Below are 19,111 nucleotides of genomic sequence, written 5' to 3' on the forward strand. Positions count from 1 at the left end.
GCGTTGCAGCCGTGTATTTTTAGTTTTTTACTCGCGCACGGTAAGCAGGATGACTTGCCCGTTTCTACAGGATATAATTATGAATATCAAGTTCAATCGGTCATAAGCCGATTAGAGTTAGAACCATGATCTATAAATTGGTTTATAGTTAATTAGCAGTTTATATACCATGGTTACATAATCGGGCGCAAGGTGGCTTACTGTTGACATATTAGCAGACACATCAGCAAACTTGTTGTCAATTTGTAAATTGTAGTTTCGTCTCCGAATGCGATGCGTAATTCTGGTTATTAAGCTATTAATTTCCATTTTTAAAATTTTGGTTGTCAACTCAAAAAGAATGCTTGAAGCCTGTGAAGCTTTTGTAACTTACGAGAGTGGCATCATTCTTGAACGTCAGGGATTCGAAGTGAATGATGAACCTGTATGGATACTCGGCCGAGAATACGACACAAAAACTAGTAGGCGTTTAATAGTCACTTCTAGCCAAGAACTTCACTCAATTCAAGATATTTTTTTTAGAACTGGATGAACTTAATTCAGATGTGAAGTCCAGACTGTTATTAACATATCGTAGAAATTTTCCTCCAATTGGAGATTCTGGTATGACTAGTGACCGCGGTTGGGGTTGTATGCTTCGTTGTGGCCAGATGGTTGTAGCACAGGCCCTAATCAATCAGCATTTAGGTGAAAGTTTTAAATTCTAATGTTTTTTCCATGTTTAACATGATTTTTTATAGGAAGGGAACCATTTTGGCCAGTAGGGGATGATCAAAGAACAACTGAATCATATAAAAAGATTTTAAAGCTTTTTGAAGACAAGAAAACAGCAGTCTACTCTATTCACCAATTAGCTCAAATGGGAGTAAGTGAAGGCAAAGAAATTGGACAATGGTTTGGTCCCAACACTGTTGCCCAAGTCTTGAAGTAAGTGCAGTAATTTTTAAATGCTTCACATACATTACTATGTTATTTTTCAAACCTTTCCTAAAGGAAATTATGTGAATATGATGAATGGTCAGCATTAAAGATCCATGTTGCTATGGATAATGCTGTTGTTATTGAAGAAATTGGTTAGTTAACATAAATATGTCAAAGATTTTTTAAGAAAACTTCTTTACACTTTACTTTTTCTTTTATTATACAGAGCAGTTATGTCACAAGAAAATCACCCCTACGGAAACATCTACGTGGAGTCCGCTCTTACTTGTTGTTCCCCTACGGTTAGGTTTACTGAACATCAATCCAATTTACATTGACAGTCTGAAGGTAACATCAGAATAATGTTATACGTAATTGTAGGATGTGTTTGATAATAATAAAGATTTTTATTGTAAATGGCTAGGCTTGTCTTCAAATGCCTCAATCGATTGGAATGATCGGTGGGAAACCTAGTCAGGCCCTTTATTTTATTGGTTACGTTGGTATGTATAGACATCACTTACATCGGTTCAATTTTAATTGATGTTTTTATAGGAGACGACGTGGTTTTTCTGGATCCTCATTTGACCCAAAACGCTATCGATCTTGACGAAGATGAGTTCGACGACTCTTCTTATCATCCTGCCACATGTGCGCGGATCTCTTTTCAATCCATGGATCCCTCTTTAGCAGTGGTATGATATACGTAGAGAAAGACTAAGAAAATTATGTCTTATTTTGTTTTTCGCATTTTAGTGTTTTTCGTGCACTACACATTCCGAATGGAAGGATTTGCTTCGACAATTTAAAGACATGACTGAAATAGGAAAGAAACAAAATCTATTTGAAGTGTGCAGTCAAAGACAAGCGGAGTGGCATCCGAGTACCACGGATTTAGTAGATGAAGCCATTGCTCTTGACAGCGCAGATTCAGAGGATGAATTCGAGATCTTGGGTTGATTTCTTTTGAGTTCTTCTGAACGATGTGTCTTACTTTAGATTTCATACGAATAATTTGTCTACGATTTGTCTGCGACTTTGTTCATTATAATAACGACCGACAAAGACTTCGAAAAACGTTATTTTAAATCGATTTTTTTGCCAGATTCCTATCACGAAGCGTTTAAAAATACAATTAAAATGGTAAATATCGTGCCAAGCATTTTTATTACGGGGAATATCGCATCATATTCAAACGGAGATACCCAATACCCGAGAACTACGTTTATATCTGATTGAAAGCATCGAAACCTGAAAGTGTCACATTACATATGCAAAGTTTGTTGCCCTTATTAAATGCACTTATTGAATATTGGCTAGGTTACAACATATTGGAATAAAATGATTAGATACGGCAGATGTCATCAACATTACAAGAAGTGGCTAATTTTTCGTATTGTTTCGAGAAGTCTGAATACTTGCATAGCTCACTTGAGCATCCAGGCAGCATGATAGGACGTTCTTGTACGTAAGCAGTGATATAGTGGCCATCCGAGCAGTTGAATAGGACCAGCGCTAGGTGGGCGGCAAAAGAATTAATCAATGACGTCCGCCATTCCCGATTCTTCATAAGATGGCGATTCGTATGTTTCATTTCGATTGGATCTTTAAATAATCCAAATCGGGACATCACTGTGCAACAAAACAATTCCTTGTAATCAAATAATGCTAGAAATAATATAGAAAATCACCTTTAAGAAGAGTTGCAGTGTGAGTAAAGTAAAAGATTCCCTTTGGATTTAAAGAAGCTGGACTTTCCACAACATGCCTGGAGTTTAAAGAAAGATGACGACACTGTGCGACTGTATATTTTAAAGTCGTTTATGTCTTTACCTAAAACTATCGTAGACGTTCTTCAACGGCATACAAGCCTGTTCGTAATTTATGGGAAACCCATATCCGTCTTCATAGTAATATTTCAGATCCTCGCGATATTCAAGTATCTAAAAGATTGTGATTAATATAAAATAAGTTATCCTTGACTACATTAAACTTTTTGATCACAACTCTGAACTCTTTATACCTTAAGGTCTTCTTTGCTGAAAACTGCGCACCACGGCGAAAGCTTCTTTGGACGCCAAGCTTTATCAAACGTGCACATAGTGTACATTTCATTAATATCATCTAAAGCGTCAATTATTCGTTAGCTATAAAATAATCAGTTAACGTTTGTGATTTCTTACTGAGATTAAGTGGAGATAAGAAACCCAAACGATTGGTAACGGATTGGATGACAGATAACATTTCACCCGATTCTTCAAAAAGCGTTTTTTCAATTAAGGCTTTCTTCTTTTTATGAACTTCTTTTCTCCATTTATCACATATTTCATCGAACTATTTCAATAGAGTAAACAATGAATTTTGTTGATGAGCGTAATAACATAAAATTAGAAAAGAAAAAAAATACTTTCAATAGGCTATCTGGAGAATTCAACTCCTGGAAGAACACGTTAGGAATGTCTTTTTTTCCAAATATTCCTTTGGCAAATGCCCTTGCACTAGCATTCGTGCGCTCTGACTCTGTATGCTTGAACTGTGACGAATTAAACAAAAGAAATCATAACATATTATAGAAAAAGTGAAATATTTGTCATTTTAATTTACTACACACAATGTATGAGGAATTGATGAATGGTTTTGTTAGAAGCTTTGGAAATCGATCTTGATATCTATCTGCAATGTCTTCCAACTCTTTAAAACCTTCTTTAACAAGGAACTCATCATCATTGACATTAGCCCGAAATATCCATTTTTCAAGATTTTCAATGTCATCTTTACACAAAGATCCCTTTCCAGCTTTGTGGTTTGAAATAATCTCATTTTGGATCAGTGGAAGAATGGATTTCAATGTCAGCATTTCCTCAGTGCTAGGATTACGTGAACCATGCCTCGACAGAAGCCAAAACTGCTGAGCCACACAACCTAAACCAAAGAAAAAATAAGCCAGGTATTATTCCTTTTCATAGCAGGGTGGTACTAACAATAACATATTTACTTGATAACACTTACCAGGTGGAGTGATTTCATCATCATTTTTGTTTCTATTCCATCTGTAGGAAGTTTTGGTCGCGAAAAACACATAAGGGTGATCGATGTCATCGTAGCAGTATTCTGATTTATTTTTTAAGCTCGATGCTTTGTGCTTCTCTTTTTTCGATTCTTTGGAACTACGTTTCCCAGCTTGCACTGTTAATAAAACCAGACATGACAACAAAAGAATCTGGATGAAAAGTTTCGGCATTATACTAAAAGTCTAGCCAGTAAAGGAACGTCCACGTCGCACAATCGATAGAACAATCTACCAGCACCTGTATCTGTATTCAACACAATGAAGTTGACTCATCTGTCAATCAAACTCACATGTGTTCCCTGTGCTTGGGTCGAGTCTTCCTTAGACCTTAGCTTAGTGTGTATAAACCTAGTTCAATGTTATTCTGCTAGGTGGCACTTTAAAAAAATTTAAAAACAAATCTGTCCAGCAGACAAGTGACAAGTTGTTATCGTTATCCGGAAAATGCGCAAAACCAAAACGGGAAATTGCTTAACAAAAAATTATGTAAAATGGAAAAGAAGTACTGAAGAAATAATACATTGACTGACGTGCACTGTATAGTGTATATGTTTAAATGTTGCGATTTGAGTCACATCAATTGATATATAAAACCTTAAAAAAGCTTTCCTTTGACCAGAAATTATGCAAAATTGCGCACATGGCAGAAGAAGGGAAGAATTAAATTGTACGATTACATGAATCTGTGGCCCCACAGTTATGAATAATAATTCACTAATTATGCAGTTCAGGGTTATCTTGGAAAATGAATAAAGACTTTGGAAAAACTGGCTGGTTTCAACCATAACCATTACACACAGGTAAAGATGGAAATGAGGAGGGCCAAGGGAACTTCGTACCCCTTCTGATCCAAAAATAGCCTACCTACGCGGCGTAGTAGTTGCGCTATTTACGCTTGGCGGAGACCAGCCAGTTTTCCAAAGGTCTGTATCCATATAGAGAGACTAAGCATTTGCAATCACACGCGACATATGTCATCAATGCTACACTTCGAAACCAAGGAACCATACTGATCAACAAATTCACGGAAGTGGCAAAAATCATCGGAACATCCTGGCAGTCGAACGGGACGTTCTTGGATGAAGGCAGTAACACGGTAGTCGTCGGCACATTTAAATAGGACAAATGCAATATTGGAAGCAAATGAATCGATTCGTGAAGTTCGCCATGCTCTGTTCATTTGTTCTAGACGGTTTGAATGTGTGGGACGAACTTTGTCTTTGTAAAGCCCAATACGAGCAAGAACTGATTTAAAAAAGTAATGAAGACACATTTTAGTCTTTTTAAATGAAACAATAACAGTGACTAGAATGAAATTACCTTTAAGTATAGTTCCAGAATGAGTGAAATAAAAAAATCCTTTCGGTTGGGAAACACTACTTTCTTCTGAAACCGTTTTTCTGAAATAGAATACATATTAAACAGGTTTAAATAATTTAAGCATCAGAATTTTGTTAACCTGAAGTTCTCAAAGATATTCTTTAGAGGTGCACAAGCTTGCTCGTAATTGATTTGGTAACCGTATCCGTCTTCGTAGAAATATTCAAGATCTTCACGGTATTCTAATATCTATTTTCAAATTTCTTTTTAAACAACGCATCTACAATTTTAAAATGTGGATGTCCGTTTACCTGGAGATCGTCTTCGTTGAAAACGGCACACCAAGGAGAAAGATCTTTCGGTCGCCAAGCTTTGTCAAAGGAACACATGGAATACATTAAGTCAACTTCCTCTGTTTTCATTGTAAAAAAAAAAAATATGTTTTTAGGGGGAAAAACTAAAATATTTGATTTTATTTGAAACCTAGTTTAAGAGAAGAAGTAAATCCCATGCGATCAGAGACAGATTTTATCATGCCCAAGAATTCTGGAGATTTTTCATACATTTTCTTCTCAATTATTGCAGTAGAATTTTCATCAACTTCCTTTAACCACTTGTCACAGGTTTTGTAGAACTAAAAATAATTTATATTTTACAGATCTATTTTGAACTATATAATTATTACAGGATGTTACCCTTAAAAGATAATCAGGCTTGGATGATTTCTTCATGTATACATTTGAAGAATCTCGCCTCCCAAACATTCCTTGGGCAAATGCTTGTGCACTTACATCTGTTCTTTCAGAATCAGTAAACTGGAACTGTAAAAAAAGATGGTGTTAATTAACACCATTTTATTTAATAAAAATAATGAGTTGAATGAACTAATTTACCACATAAGACTCATTGACAAATGGTCTAGATAGGAGGGTTGAAAACCTTTTCTGAAAACGTTTCCCAAGACCTTTCAGTTCATGGAAACCTTCAGTAACAAGATACTTGTCCTCAGTAACATTAGCAAGGAATTCCCAATCTTCAAGATTTTTTATGTCATCGTCACAAAGACTTCCTCTTCCTGCTTTGTGATTAACCTTTGTATTTCTGAAAATGAGAGGTAGCTCTGTTTTCATCTTTATCATGTCTTTAGTACCAGTATTCCTCGTACCATGTCTAGACATGAGCCAGAATTGTTTGGCACTACACCCTGAAAACAAATTCTTTTTAAAACTTAAATGCAACAGATAAACAAGTAATAGTTATAGGAAACCTTTATATTTTATTTCATCATCATCCTTGTTTTGATTCACACGATAACCTGTTTTTGTGGCAAATTGAATGTAAGGATCATCAAGTTCATCATAACATGGTGTGCTTTGTTTTAGCTTTTTTCGCTCTAAGTTCACGTCCGAAAGTACATGGATAATATAAAAACTAAATACTAACGCCAAAAGAACGACACTCTTCATTCTACCACCTCACACGGTACACTGTTTGGTTTCACACACAAAAATGGCGTTTCAATGTTCTTAAAGCTGTATGTATTACATGCAGACAAATTTCGACCTAGATCACGATTCACGAAGTTGCGACCCTGTGTTTGTAAACACCCTGTATTTGTAGGAAACCGTAAACATAGCCTAAATCACGATTCACGAACGCCACCCATCCGCAACCGCCAAGCTGCCATAGTTGCCATTTGCTAATACTGAAAAGAAAAAAAAATCGAAAGATAGAAACTAGGCCTAACACGTATATTTTTATTTATTGCATTGTTTAAAATAAAAGTGAAAAAGTTTCAACAAAATTTGTAAAAAAAAAAAAAAATTATCTTCTAGTATTTATTGAAAACATTTACAACTTTACAGATAAGAATTGCAATTATTTAACGCTAGATTGTGCTAAAAGCAATAAACTGGCGTAAGAGCGCAAGATCCACGGTCGATATGGCGATATTAGCGTACTAAATATTTATTTAGGTTTTGACTTTATCCTTAATATTCTCTACTGAAAGGGTTTTTAACGTTTCTAAGAAACTATCCATAGCTTACCTAAAAACCCTTTATGTTTGTGTGTATCGATGTATACTTACGGTAAGTATGGAGATGGAACAGGAAATGTCTGTGATATCTTGTACGACAGGTACGTGTATGTGAAATAATAATGGAAATCTTCTTAACTGTTTTGCAGAATTTTAGCTACGCTTTCTTGATTGACAAGTTCTTAAAATAAAAGAAGCACTATGACATGGATGAGCTGATTGAACATACACCGACATACACTTTTGAATCGTGTTTATTGTATGATATATAAATTGTCCAGGACGCGCATTTCCAGTTCATCGTCAGATTCGACTTCGTGTTTGACGACGCCTCAGCACGAGCGGCGCTTGTTCATTTCGACGGCCCCGCGGACCAACCCGCGCTGCATTTACCCGTCGCCCGTGCCCGCCCAGGAGTCACCGTTCGAGAGCAACAACGCGGCCGATTGCCAGTACGTGGCCATGCGCCGCAAGGGCCGCAAGTCGAGCGTCACGAGCATGCAGAACAATTCTAGGGAGCCGCATTTACGATCCGTCGTCATCCGACAGCGACTACGACCAGTTGCCGTCCACCAGATTCCGCGACCGCAACGTCAAGAGAGGGTCCAGGATGGCCCTGGACCGTCTCAAAAGCAGTTCTTGTTGATCAAGAACCATAACAGCACTTGTTTTTTGTCCTTAATGGTATTAACAACTATTTATATAGATGTGAAAAAGCAAACAAGAGCAGAATACCCTATATTATTCATCAGGTCGTGAATATTAATGTCAATTTCTTATTTTGTTTTTTCTGTGTATGTGTACCATTGTCTCGTTTTTGATTGACGTTCTTTTTCTTTTTTTTGGGTAACCCCCCCGACTCCAGTCTGAACGAACTGGAAAGTTCCATCTAAAAATTCTGAGACTGGAAAGGCGGTGTGTGGCAGAGTGTAAAAGACGTAATCGCGTGTTGAGATGGACCGTGGCTCTAATAACCCCCATTATACGTTTGTTGCATATGGAACGCGATCGTTTCAGTTTACCAAAGACGGGATGAATGCCCTAGTTCAAACATTATTTTCTCTCTCGATCATTTTGTTTTTCCTTCTCTCATTCACAAAACACGTTTTCAGTTATTTTCTCCCCCTTGTACACACAGTGTAGAGCCAGTCTGATGATTTTGTGTGTATGTATGTGTTTGGCCACAATATCTTTATAATCTCTCCCAATGTAACTCCCTTGGTAACTCCTTGATCACTCGCCATGTATCAAAAATTCACAGTATCGACAGTTTATGATTCTTCTTTCGTCACTTTCACTATCTTGTGTTTTAGCGTGTTTTAGCGCACCCACAATATTTTTCTCTTCTTTTCTCAATTTGTGTTTATCTAGAAAGAAAACAAAATCGAACCCAATCAGTAATATATACAGAACATTTTCCCCTTCGATCCAATCAAAAATTTAAATCACGATAGAAAGAACACAATTTTTAACATATGGCCTGGTCCAGCCAAAATCTTTACATTCACTGTATGTGTGTGACAGTATTTTGTACAAATGTTACGAGATATAAATAATAAGAATTACGAAGAAAGTTGTTTTGCCCTCCCAAATCATTTTCCCCGTCTATACTTCCAGTTTTGTTTTTGTATCTCGTAATCCGGATATCATAGCATCTTTCACACTCGGTAGATACTGTAGCATTTAATCGTTTGATGGATAAAATCCTTGTGTTGTATAATCTTATGACTACGATATGGAAATCTAAATAAATACTGCGTTCAGTATAACGAAACAATTAGGGGGCTAGGGGTATCTATATTGCTATCTTGTATCTTATCTTAAATATATTTAAATATTGTTAAATCAAATATGCAGTTATTTTGTCTGTCACAATTCTCATTTATGCAGTGTAAATTTGAGGCTACTTGATTTTACAACATTTTGGAGTGAGCAATAGACAATTGCAAAAAAAAAATTGCGCATTTATGTAAATAATAGGTTTTGTGTACGTTTTGCTACTATTATCACATCGCAAAAAATGCACAGAAATTATGGGAAACATAAGAAAATAAAATAAAATTCATTTTTTATCGGTGCTGATGATTGTGACTCGTATTGATTTATCTTATTTATTATCTTTCTTCAAATTCGTGACTAGTTGGGACTATCTGAAACAACTTCTGGAAGAAAATTGTGATGAAACCTGTGTGAAGATGAGAAAAAGAAAGCGTTAATGATTACAGTTGATTAATTATAACACGAAATGATATTTTACTTATTCCCGGTAACGATTTCTTATAATATACGAAAGGTATGTAAAAAATAAGACCAGCGAAAATGAAAAGGAGGACATAGAAGTATTGCACTTGTGGAGCCGCGGCTATGGGTGCGACGACCAGGATAGCTGAAACCACCATAACAATAACTGGAATGATGATGGGCACCTTTATTTACCAAGAAATGATTAACTATGGAAAAAACCAAAGGACAAAAATTTAATAGAATCTGCTAGTAACACCTTAATTGGTCTATGTTCGTCTTTTTTCGTGAATCTCATTACTATCAATGCCACCATAGCAGCGCAATAAAAGATTGAAATTGCAAATCCGAAGAAATCTATTAGCGTAGCTATATCTCCTGGGATGATCATGAGTATCCCCAAGAGACTCTAAATATAAGTTTGAATATAAGTTTTATAATCCAGGGTTAATGAAGATTCAATGAATTTTTACGGTCAACAAAATTGGGGCAATGGGCGTCTTCCTTTCGAAGTGTATGTAAGACAGAAAATCAGGAGATTGACCTTCTCGCCCAACTACATGCGAGATCCTTGAAATACATAAATTAAATTCAAGGACTATTTGAATTTTACTATTTTCCCTACCTTCCTGCAGCAAACAACGTTCCATTTGTTGTACCAATTACAGATATCACTACTCCGAGCGGAATTAAGAAACTGGCAGAGCCCAGCACTGCATCTCCCCAGTCCTTCAAAAAGGATATTAATATGGTATTATAAATTAAAACTGATTAGTTACTAAAGAAATCTTCTACTCACCACAGCAACCACATCCGAGGAGATTATCTGTTGTGGTGTTAAAACAGTTAGATAGGAAACGTTGATGAGCACATAGCAGATGGTGGTTAATGGAAGAGCGATAATAATGGCCAACGGCAGATTCCTAGAAATTAATGCAACGGAAAAATAAAAAGCGTAGTTTACAATCTACATATAGCCTAGGTGTTTATATTTGCATGCGGACGCACCTGTACGGATTTTTCAGCTCTTCCGTAATAAAGTTTAGATTGTTCCTTGAACCCAAGCAAATAACAAATAAAATCTTATTTTCAGTAATTCAATTTAAGTCTATTACCAGCCACTATAAGCCCAGAGTCCACCATAGAATGCTGTAGCTATTTGTCCGAACGAAGAGGCTGATCCTTCAAATCCAATTTCCAGATTTTCAGTGTACCCTGCATAGTAGTTGGTATATACTCCAGTTACAAAACAATGATGTTAGCTCAGGCTACCATACCTAAACCTAGGTAATACAATCCTCCACCAATAATGATGGCAATGGCAGTCAGTTTTCCAATCGTGAAAATGTTTTGTACGTGCGTAGCGCCCTTTACCGAGTAACAGTTAACAAAAGTAATGGCACCTGGATAAAATGTGGCAATTTAACAGAAGGTCGTTTCAGTAATAACTTATTCATGTACCTATGCAAATGGTAGCCAGAAGTCGATCTAAAACGTAGGTTAGATATTCATCCGGACAAAAATTTACTGCCGTCAGGATAGGTGAGCTTAAATACTTGGCGAATGAAAGCGATAAAATTGCTACTGATGAAGGGTTAATTAGAAAAACTGTAACCCAAGCGAAGATGAAGGCCAATATTGGACCAAAGAATTTATGCGTCGGCCCAAATGCTTCAAGAAAATATATATATTCTCCTGTGATATAATTGGAATTTAATTTTAAATTATTCAAACTTTGGATTTTAAAATAGAATATATAACTTATTTTTCTACATAGGAAACAACAAGAAAAATTGGTAGTCTTACCTCCAGATTTAGGTATCAGGGTACCAATCTCGCAATAAGCTATGGCACCTAAAACGAAAAAAAAAAAATAAATAAATAAATGTTTGTTTTCTCAACTGTCACATTTAAGGCAGTCAGAGATAAATTCACGGTGTCATGGTTCAGTCACAACTTTTCTCCCCATTATTAGTTTAGAGATTTTCTTTTAAGTTGATGGAGTCCGTAAATTACGTCATTATTATCATGCATAATCTTACAAAAACAGTATAAGCCGGGATTTTGTGAAGTCATCGGTCCAAAATTCAACATACTGCTGGTAAAACACGCAGATCGAGGTGAAAGTGTACATCCGTTTTCAACATTTTTAGTTTTCTATCTACCATAGTAAATTTTTCCTTTGGCAAGCCAATTGCCCAAAAGGGTGCAATCATATTACATTGCCAAAATTTCGCAAGATATTTTAGAAAACCGCAAAAAAACACGGAATGTAAAACATAAAGCTATCAACATCCGTCACAGTCTTACCTTATCAGACAAAACGGTCAAGGATTATTATTTATTACCTTTGTTTTACTATGTTATTTTATGTGAACGATGTACTTTGGAATGAATTTTAGCCTCTAAGGGCTCAATGGACTAATACAACAGTTTACGTAAAAATACAAAAACAAACATTCAGGATCGACTTGCCTAGTAAAGAGTAAACACCACACACACCCCAGAGGACGAGACATAATCCAGGAGACCCCGCACTGCAAATGAAATTAAAAAGGGTCGTGAATTTGTTATTTGATTTTGTTTTCATTTTTTAAAATTCATAACCTACTTGGCTAGAAGACTTCCCGCTGATACAAATATGCCGGAGCCGATCATAGTTCCCACGATAAGGGTAACGCCACTGAACAGTCCAACCTGAAACCATGCTGTGAAATTTAATCAAAGTTTTTACGTGAATCCACAAATGCTTTACAACCCTATCAAAACAGTCTTAAAGACTCGTAAAAATTGCGATTCCAGCAAAAAGAGGGAGTTAACTGTTAAACCCACATGTCTACTATTATACATCCCCTCCACCTTACAAAAGTAGTTCGTTACAAGTAAATTCTTTACCTGCCGCTTCATCCGCATGTCATCTTTGTCGCTAAACTGATCGTTGCTCAATCTCTTGATACTGTTAAGTGAATTGTTTCCATCTTCGTTTGGTAATGGCAATCCATCGTTTCCATTCACGTTCTCTGAAATGTTCAAGTAGGAAGAATTAGTAAAAAGAAAATATTACAAATAAGAAATGCATCGGAACCTTGAGACGAGCGTTGTCGTGGAACTGAATTATTCTCCAGAGTGGGAGTCATTTTGAAATGTCTAGAAGTAGAGAAGTAAAAGAACTAAAATAAATAACAGAGATAAGTTAAAATGTGTAGAACTTCACCTCTCTTTTGAAAATACACAATTGACAAATTCAAACGTCTTCAATTGGTTCTGTCGAAGTTTTATGATGACTAAGAGCGAGCACTGTGGAGAAGGAACTAAAGAGAGCAAGATAATGGAAACATCAATAGTCGTAAAAATATCCGATGTACCTGCGGTTTAATATTGGGGGAATGCACTACATAATCTACTACACAAGTACACATGCCGATATCAGTCAATAGTCTATCTATTTGCGTGTTGACATTTCTTCTCCCTACCCATCTTATTGTAGAACGGTTAACCACGCCCATTATTGCCCTAATCCATCTAAGCATCCACTTTCGCACCTTACAATCACTTGGTCTTTTTCAGAAAAAAGTAATTCATATTACCTTTAAAGAGTAGGGTGAAACAAATGCGCGCCTGTTTCAAACTTTTCACAGCATTTTGTTTCCGTGGCAACATTTAACTTTCGCTAAATCTTGGCTTGGCCTATATACCTTGGAACATAGGAATACATTTCCACATTTATGCGAATATGTTTATATGTTTTAGATGCGACAACCTTTGCAAGGCAACTTGGAAGCTCAGTTTACCATTAGACAACCATTAGAGTTTGCTCAAAGTATTCTTAGATAACGCAATCGGCGAAAATATAAGAAATTGTGTTAACTTACATCTTGAAGTTGAGGACTTGCATTAGACTATTTAAATCGCTGTATTAATCACTCCAATGTCAAACACCTGGGTTCAGAAGAACCGAATCCAATTGTTGAATGACAAACAAGATTTTTTCAGCTTCTGAAAGTTCAATCCAAGACGCAAGATTAATGATAACAATAAGGGTAAATCCCATTTTCTTAAGAGTTCGTAGTTCCATATGGTGTACAGTTCTCAGGTTGCCATCAGAACTATAAGCTTGAGGGCGGAAAATTTTCCAAAGCACCCTGAAGTAAAAAAAAAGTAATGAAAGTAAAAACAAAAACAATTATTTCATATAAATGAAGAATTGTTACAATCGATTTCCATTTTGGATTTTGAGATCTTCCACAAATCGTGTTTTATTGGTAAAACTGTCCCATACCGGGTTTATAGGAACAGGAGTCTTATCCATGCTGAATATGGTGGCGAAGTCTACAAATGACAAATTAAATTAACTTAAAAAATAATTTGTTTTATACAAGTGTCTAATAATTTTTTGACTTACCAATATTGTGGCCTTTTCTAGTAAAGAGACGACTGAGAACGTGAACTGGTCCATCCAGTACAGCCTGTAAGGTCTCTTCAATTTGTGAAAAGATATCTTCAGCAACAACTTGACCGACTTGAGAAGGTAGCCGAATAGACGATGCCTCGAAGGAAGGCATTGCATTGGAGAAATCAGAACTATGATGCAATGCATGTTGAGTTGTTAATTTGGGTGTAGTAGTACTGGATGACACCTCACGCAAAGCCTCACTAGTTTGAGTGTATGCTCTGGATGTTTCGTTACGTTTTAGTCTTTCGCACAGACTTTTAACGGAAAGTTTTCTGCATGCTGCATCTCCAGCACATACGAGCTTGCGTGAATGACATTTCAAGTCAGGCCGGCATTGAAAGAAGTAGCGAGGGCAACTTACACTAGAATTCTTTGGCTTCTCAGGCTTCATTTTATCGACAATCAAATCGTTCAGTTTAGCACAAAGTTCTTCGTTGGTGAGATGCTCGCATCCGGCAATACTGTTACACAATGTCTTTCTTGGCATGCAGGCAGAATGTTGTGGGCAGCGCAGATAGTTGAGTGGACAAATCAGTTTCCGATCAACATTACCGCAGACGCTGCTGTCCTCGTCTTCTCCATCTTGACAATCTGAATCTCTGTCGCACACCCAACTAAGAGGAATACAAGTGTGACTGTTGGAGCAATAGAACTGCGTCGATGAACACACGGAATGAGTGCTGGTACAATTGGCTTCGTCCGACTTGTCGTTACAATCTTCGTTACCATCGCAAACGGCCGAGCGAGGAATACAGTGACGTTGATTAGGACAGGAGTATTCGCCCTCTCTCTTGCATACATACGGAGGGCAGGAATCAGGTTCGTCGGATCGATCTTGACAGTCGGCGTCTCCATCACAGTATAAATGGATGGAGACACATCCGCCGTTTTTGCATTGAAACTGTGAACTGGTACAACCTACTTCTGTTGTCGTATTGCGGCACTGAAGCTCATCTTCACCTAGGGCACAATCGTTGACTCCATCGCATCGGAACTTGGCTGGAATACAACTGGCTTGACATTTAAACCATTCATCACCAACGCAGTCGGCTTTAGTACAGACGTGTTTATCTTCTCCCAATACTTTACCCAATGGACATAGGCAAGTGACTCCATCAGGTGTTGGTGCGCAAATGTCACTGCAACCTCCAGTATCCCCCAAGCAATGATGAGCGTGACTGTTGGAATCGAAAAGATCAATAACTGCCATCAAACGATACTGAACGGTTATGTTCTCGGAAGCGTCGATAACAAAGCCGCGCATAGTTTTCGTCTCTTGCTTGTTCAACCAGCTGATGCGAGTGGAGGATTGAGCCAGCCAAAAGACGGAATCTGCACTGACGTCCAAGGCGACCGGAGTGCCCAGATGAGAGCGAAGGATGATTCGATTTTCACCGTTGACTTCGATCCGTTCAATTGAACCTCGCAGGGAATCGCTGAAGTAGAGATGTTTGCCGTCGTAAGCCATCGCCGATACAATTCCATGAACTTCGACCAACTCCTGTCGGTTAGTACCATCCATATGCCAAACGCTGATGACGTGACTGATGCGACCCTCGACGATGAACATCCTGCCGGATTGGGATCCAATGGTAATACCTTGCGGGCTGTAAAGATTTCGGGCCAATACTAGTCTTTCGTAAACACCGTCATGATTTTTTTGACCAACTACGACAGTTCCCCGAGTAACTTCCGTCCAGTAAATGTTCTCCGTGAAAGGATCCACGTCCAACCCCTCGACCATGTCGACGTTTTCGAAGAGAACTGTCTGCCGATAAGTATCCAGATGCATCGAGTAGATTGTCCTCTGGATCATGTCGCTGTAGACGATTGAGTGGCCTAAGGGGTTGTACGCCAATGCACCGATGTTTTCCACGTTACGCGTAGGCAGACGAAAGATGGAATCCTTGCCAATCTGGTGATGAGTCAAGCGATAAATGTCGGTGTAAGTTGCGATGACGATGGAAGATTCGTGGGCGGAAATAGACTCGCAGGTACGGCCGTCTTTGTTCAGAGTCATTCCAACAGGGCAGGCGCACTTGTAGCCTTGAACGGATGGTGAAAGAAGACAGAGATGGCTGCAAATCACGTTTCGGCAGGGGTTGGTGAGATGGTTTTGCTTGGAAGGATGATGAACGTGGATGCCAGTTGGAGTTAATGAAGCCTCCTTCATCAAAATCTGGAAAAGTTTGATTTTAAGAATTTACTTGCCATCATTGACTCGCAAATCTGAAGATTAGTAATACCTTGTAATCCTTTCCGGTAAACTTGTTGACGGAAAGAACTTCGTGCTCCAGAGGATCGCACCAAAAGATCGTGTTTTCAAATATATCGAGAGCGTACGGATGGGTCACTTTAACGGGCAGGATTTTACGATCAGATCCATCAATCCGCGAACTTTCAATGCGATTAAGTTTAGCGTCTCCCCAATAAATGCGTTGAATGGTCTCATCAACAACCAATCCATTAGGCCAAACAATGTCTGTTGTGATTACGTTTGTCCGCTTCGATCCATCCATGCCAGCAGAACCAATGTGTGGACTAGAACCCCAATCGGACCAGAAAAGCAAACCCTCTTCAGGATAGACGGCCACTGCACGAGGTTTGTCTAGCTGTCCACTAATGACAACACTGCAAATGGCAGCATTAAAATCGCAAACGACAATGTGCTTCCGGCCGGAGTCCGCGAAATAAATGTGTCTGCCAACCCAGTCGATCGCCAAGTCTTCAACAATCTCCACACCAACCGAAACAACGTACTGGAAAGCTGAGCCATCCAACATGGATTTGTAAATGCCAGCCTTGTCCTTGCTCTTTTCATTCCAGTAGACGACCCCATCTTCATAGTCAGCTGCGACGCCGCGCGCTTGTGAAATGCCTGATACAACGAGTCCATACTCTATAGAAGGCGGAGAGATGTAGCGAATATCTCGATCGGTGGTAATTAGCAGCATTGGATCTGGCCCTATACACATTAAAAAATGAAGAAATATATACGTTGTAAACTTTCCTCCCAACTATCCACTCACCATTAGCAACGCAACTTCCATTATTACGGGTGCCAACAGTATAACCGGAAGAACAAGAACATTCAAATCCTCCTTGGTTATTCGCACACTTTTGGCTGCACATGGGTGGATCCATCGAGCATTCATCGATATCTGCAAATAATTCATAGTATATAAAAAAAGGTTTAACATAAAATATGCGCAAACGACTTACCAACACAAGTCGTTCCATTGAGCTGATAGCCTGAGGGACACGAGCAGATAGGACCACGAGGAGTTTTATGGCATTCATTTGGGCAGCGCGTACTGTTTGAACAGTTTGTAGTCGAATCTAAGACATAATGATGTTAATAGCAAGATAGTGATAACATAATGCTTGAAACTTACTACACTGGCCTCCTTCATCCGTCCGATCGTCACAATCTGCATATCCGTCACAAGCGCGACTAATGGGCATACATTTTTGAGTTCCTTTGCTGAGACAACTGAACCAGCCATGTTCAGGTAAGCAACTGTGATTCATGAATGCTTCAGAACCTGATTTTTCACAGTTCGAGTTATCCACAGGGTCATTAGAAAAAATGTGCATTTTGCTTACCACATTCTTTTTCATCAGATCCATCAGCACAGTCTGTGACACCATCACAGACCCACTGGTTTAAGATGCACTCTTTTCCACACTGAAATCCATTCTTGCACTCCTAATAAAATAAATACTTTTAGAAAGATCTAAAACACAATCGCTCAATGAACAAGAAGAATCAAATCGAACAATGAAGATAAAAAAACACAAGTGATCAATGCCTTACTGTTGTTACTTACTTTTGTTATGTTACAATGTAACTCATCCCTCGCATCAGAGCAATCAACCATTCCATCACAGACCCAGTTTTGAGGGATGCACACTTGACCCTCACAGTGGAATGTGTTTGATGGGCAATTCAATGCTAGGCTAGACGACTTTAAAAATGCACACAAATAAAATAATAAGCACATCGTGTTTGATCATCTTTATAGTTACCATCCCAGTGCAGTCGAGTTCATCTGACCAGTCTCCACAATCATTCTCCCTGTCACAGAAGAAAAACATGGCAATGCAATGGCCATCCTTGCATTGTTTCATGTGAGGACTTCTGCACGGGTAACCTGAGACGAAAGCAGATGAGAATCATCAAATAAAAATACACAATTATGCACAACTACAACCTAATTACATACTAGATAAATTGTTTGTTAAAGGATAGTGGAAAAAATTCTACGAAGGTTCATTTCAAATAAACACATCCGAATTACTTACTGCATTCTATTTCATCAGATCCATCGCTGCAGTCGATCACGTGGTCACAATGTTGCTTAGCAGCCACACATTCGTGTCCATCCTTGCACGCAAATTGATTTCCATCACAAACTACTCAAATGTAAAGTTCAGCTTTTTAATTCAAAAAGGTAAAACTATAATTTTCAGAACATCATCGAATGTTACACTTCTTTCACAAAACGAAAACAAAATACAGTCAATTACTAAGTTACATCACAATTAACAAGCAGAAAACGTTACCTGCCACTACGAGACTCGGCAGGCGAATGACGAAAACTAACATCCACCACATCGACAAAATCATTCTTTGTCTACTTGACTAATATAATAATAATAGTCATGGAAATAATATAGAAATATTGTGTTTTCAGCAAGAAGTATACTGTTGATCTATTAAATTATTATAAAAGTATAATAGCCCTAATTGTAACTTTCTTTTTTTAGCACCATACAGTAGAACTTGCGTGCTCGACACACTATGTCGGTATGAAGAACTCGATGCATTTTTAACCAAATGTGGTCTTTCTAAATCGACCTTCACCAAAAGGAAATGTAGGGAAGGGTTCACATTATAAATAAAACGCCTCTATTTTGTCTCAAAAATAAGAACCTTATCACACCTTGACGTAACCTTCAAAGAAAAAAATGTATCGTTTTCCGGGCAAATAAAAATTGGTTGGGAATGGGGATTATTGTGGTTTTCTTATTGCACCCTGCCTTTCCACAGCACCTTTTCTATCAA

The 19,111-nt window shown here is 37.9% G+C and overlaps 5 protein-coding genes and 1 long non-coding RNA gene across 8 annotated transcripts; 2 read left to right on the plus strand and 4 right to left on the minus strand.

Annotated features, from left to right (window-relative positions):
- Positions 1-210: 210 nt before the first annotated feature.
- LOC124350678 (cysteine protease ATG4B-like) lies at positions 211-2,073 on the plus strand. Its single transcript, XM_046801477.1, has 8 exons — positions 211-461; positions 523-687; positions 741-927; positions 994-1,073; positions 1,148-1,269; positions 1,346-1,424; positions 1,477-1,616; positions 1,678-2,073. Exons 1-8 carry the CDS (start codon positions 269-271, stop codon positions 1,879-1,881), a joined length of 1,170 nt encoding a protein of 389 aa, XP_046657433.1. The 5' UTR covers positions 211-268; the 3' UTR covers positions 1,882-2,073.
- LOC124350640 (multiple inositol polyphosphate phosphatase 1-like) lies at positions 2,070-4,321 on the minus strand. The gene is made up of 8 exons (XM_046801431.1): positions 3,931-4,321; positions 3,533-3,843; positions 3,329-3,454; positions 3,105-3,255; positions 2,945-3,045; positions 2,755-2,864; positions 2,613-2,689; positions 2,070-2,553 (listed from the first exon to the last, which is right to left on the minus strand). The coding sequence occupies exons 1-8, from the start codon at positions 4,160-4,162 to the stop codon at positions 2,267-2,269; spliced, it is 1,395 nt and encodes a 464-aa protein (XP_046657387.1). The 5' UTR covers positions 4,163-4,321; the 3' UTR covers positions 2,070-2,266.
- Positions 4,322-4,508: 187 nt separating this feature from the next.
- LOC124350643 (multiple inositol polyphosphate phosphatase 1-like) lies at positions 4,509-6,982 on the minus strand. Its single transcript, XM_046801435.1, has 8 exons — positions 6,579-6,982; positions 6,205-6,515; positions 6,007-6,132; positions 5,795-5,945; positions 5,623-5,723; positions 5,451-5,560; positions 5,312-5,391; positions 4,509-5,236 (listed from the first exon to the last, which is right to left on the minus strand). The coding sequence occupies exons 1-8, from the start codon at positions 6,775-6,777 to the stop codon at positions 4,950-4,952; spliced, it is 1,365 nt and encodes a 454-aa protein (XP_046657391.1). The 5' UTR covers positions 6,778-6,982; the 3' UTR covers positions 4,509-4,949.
- A 2,228-nt stretch (positions 6,983-9,210) lies between these two features.
- LOC124350614 (b(0,+)-type amino acid transporter 1-like) lies at positions 9,211-13,146 on the minus strand. 2 transcript variants are annotated; one of them, XM_046801398.1, is made up of 16 exons: positions 12,805-13,146; positions 12,676-12,737; positions 12,486-12,610; positions 12,202-12,287; positions 12,066-12,127; positions 11,397-11,444; positions 11,052-11,285; positions 10,868-10,993; positions 10,706-10,805; positions 10,599-10,643; positions 10,390-10,513; positions 10,216-10,319; positions 10,064-10,160; positions 9,850-9,999; positions 9,607-9,775; positions 9,211-9,534 (listed from the first exon to the last, which is right to left on the minus strand). In XM_046801398.1, the coding sequence occupies exons 2-16, from the start codon at positions 12,725-12,727 to the stop codon at positions 9,464-9,466; spliced, it is 1,593 nt and encodes a 530-aa protein (XP_046657354.1). In that variant the 5' UTR covers positions 12,728-12,737; positions 12,805-13,146; the 3' UTR covers positions 9,211-9,463. The 2 variants fall into 2 exon arrangements, with proteins under 2 accessions (XP_046657354.1, XP_046657355.1); XM_046801399.1 differs by lacking the exons at positions 12,676-12,737; positions 12,805-13,146 and having other exon boundaries at positions 12,202-12,298; positions 12,486-12,611.
- Positions 13,147-13,489: 343 nt separating this feature from the next.
- On the minus strand, positions 13,490-18,732 carry LOC124350533 (very low-density lipoprotein receptor-like). 2 transcript variants are annotated; one of them, XM_046801282.1, is made up of 12 exons: positions 18,610-18,732; positions 18,349-18,459; positions 18,073-18,197; positions 17,874-18,011; positions 17,650-17,749; positions 17,439-17,588; positions 17,266-17,382; positions 17,073-17,204; positions 16,290-17,008; positions 13,993-16,222; positions 13,802-13,919; positions 13,490-13,732 (listed from the first exon to the last, which is right to left on the minus strand). In XM_046801282.1, exons 1-12 carry the CDS (start codon positions 18,671-18,673, stop codon positions 13,522-13,524), a joined length of 4,215 nt encoding a protein of 1,404 aa, XP_046657238.1. In that variant the 5' UTR covers positions 18,674-18,732; the 3' UTR covers positions 13,490-13,521. The 2 variants fall into 2 exon arrangements, with proteins under 2 accessions (XP_046657238.1, XP_046657237.1); XM_046801281.1 differs by having other exon boundaries at positions 17,650-17,752.
- LOC124350906 lies at positions 18,380-18,953 on the plus strand. Its single transcript, XR_006921265.1, has 3 exons — positions 18,380-18,497; positions 18,600-18,746; positions 18,814-18,953. It is a non-coding gene; the product is annotated as an uncharacterized LOC124350906 (long non-coding RNA).
- Positions 18,954-19,111: the final 158 nt, after the last annotated feature.

This window comes from Daphnia pulicaria, chromosome 7 (assembly GCF_021234035.1).
Source record: "Daphnia pulicaria isolate SC F1-1A chromosome 7, SC_F0-13Bv2, whole genome shotgun sequence".
NCBI lineage: Eukaryota > Metazoa > Arthropoda > Branchiopoda > Diplostraca > Daphniidae > Daphnia > Daphnia pulicaria.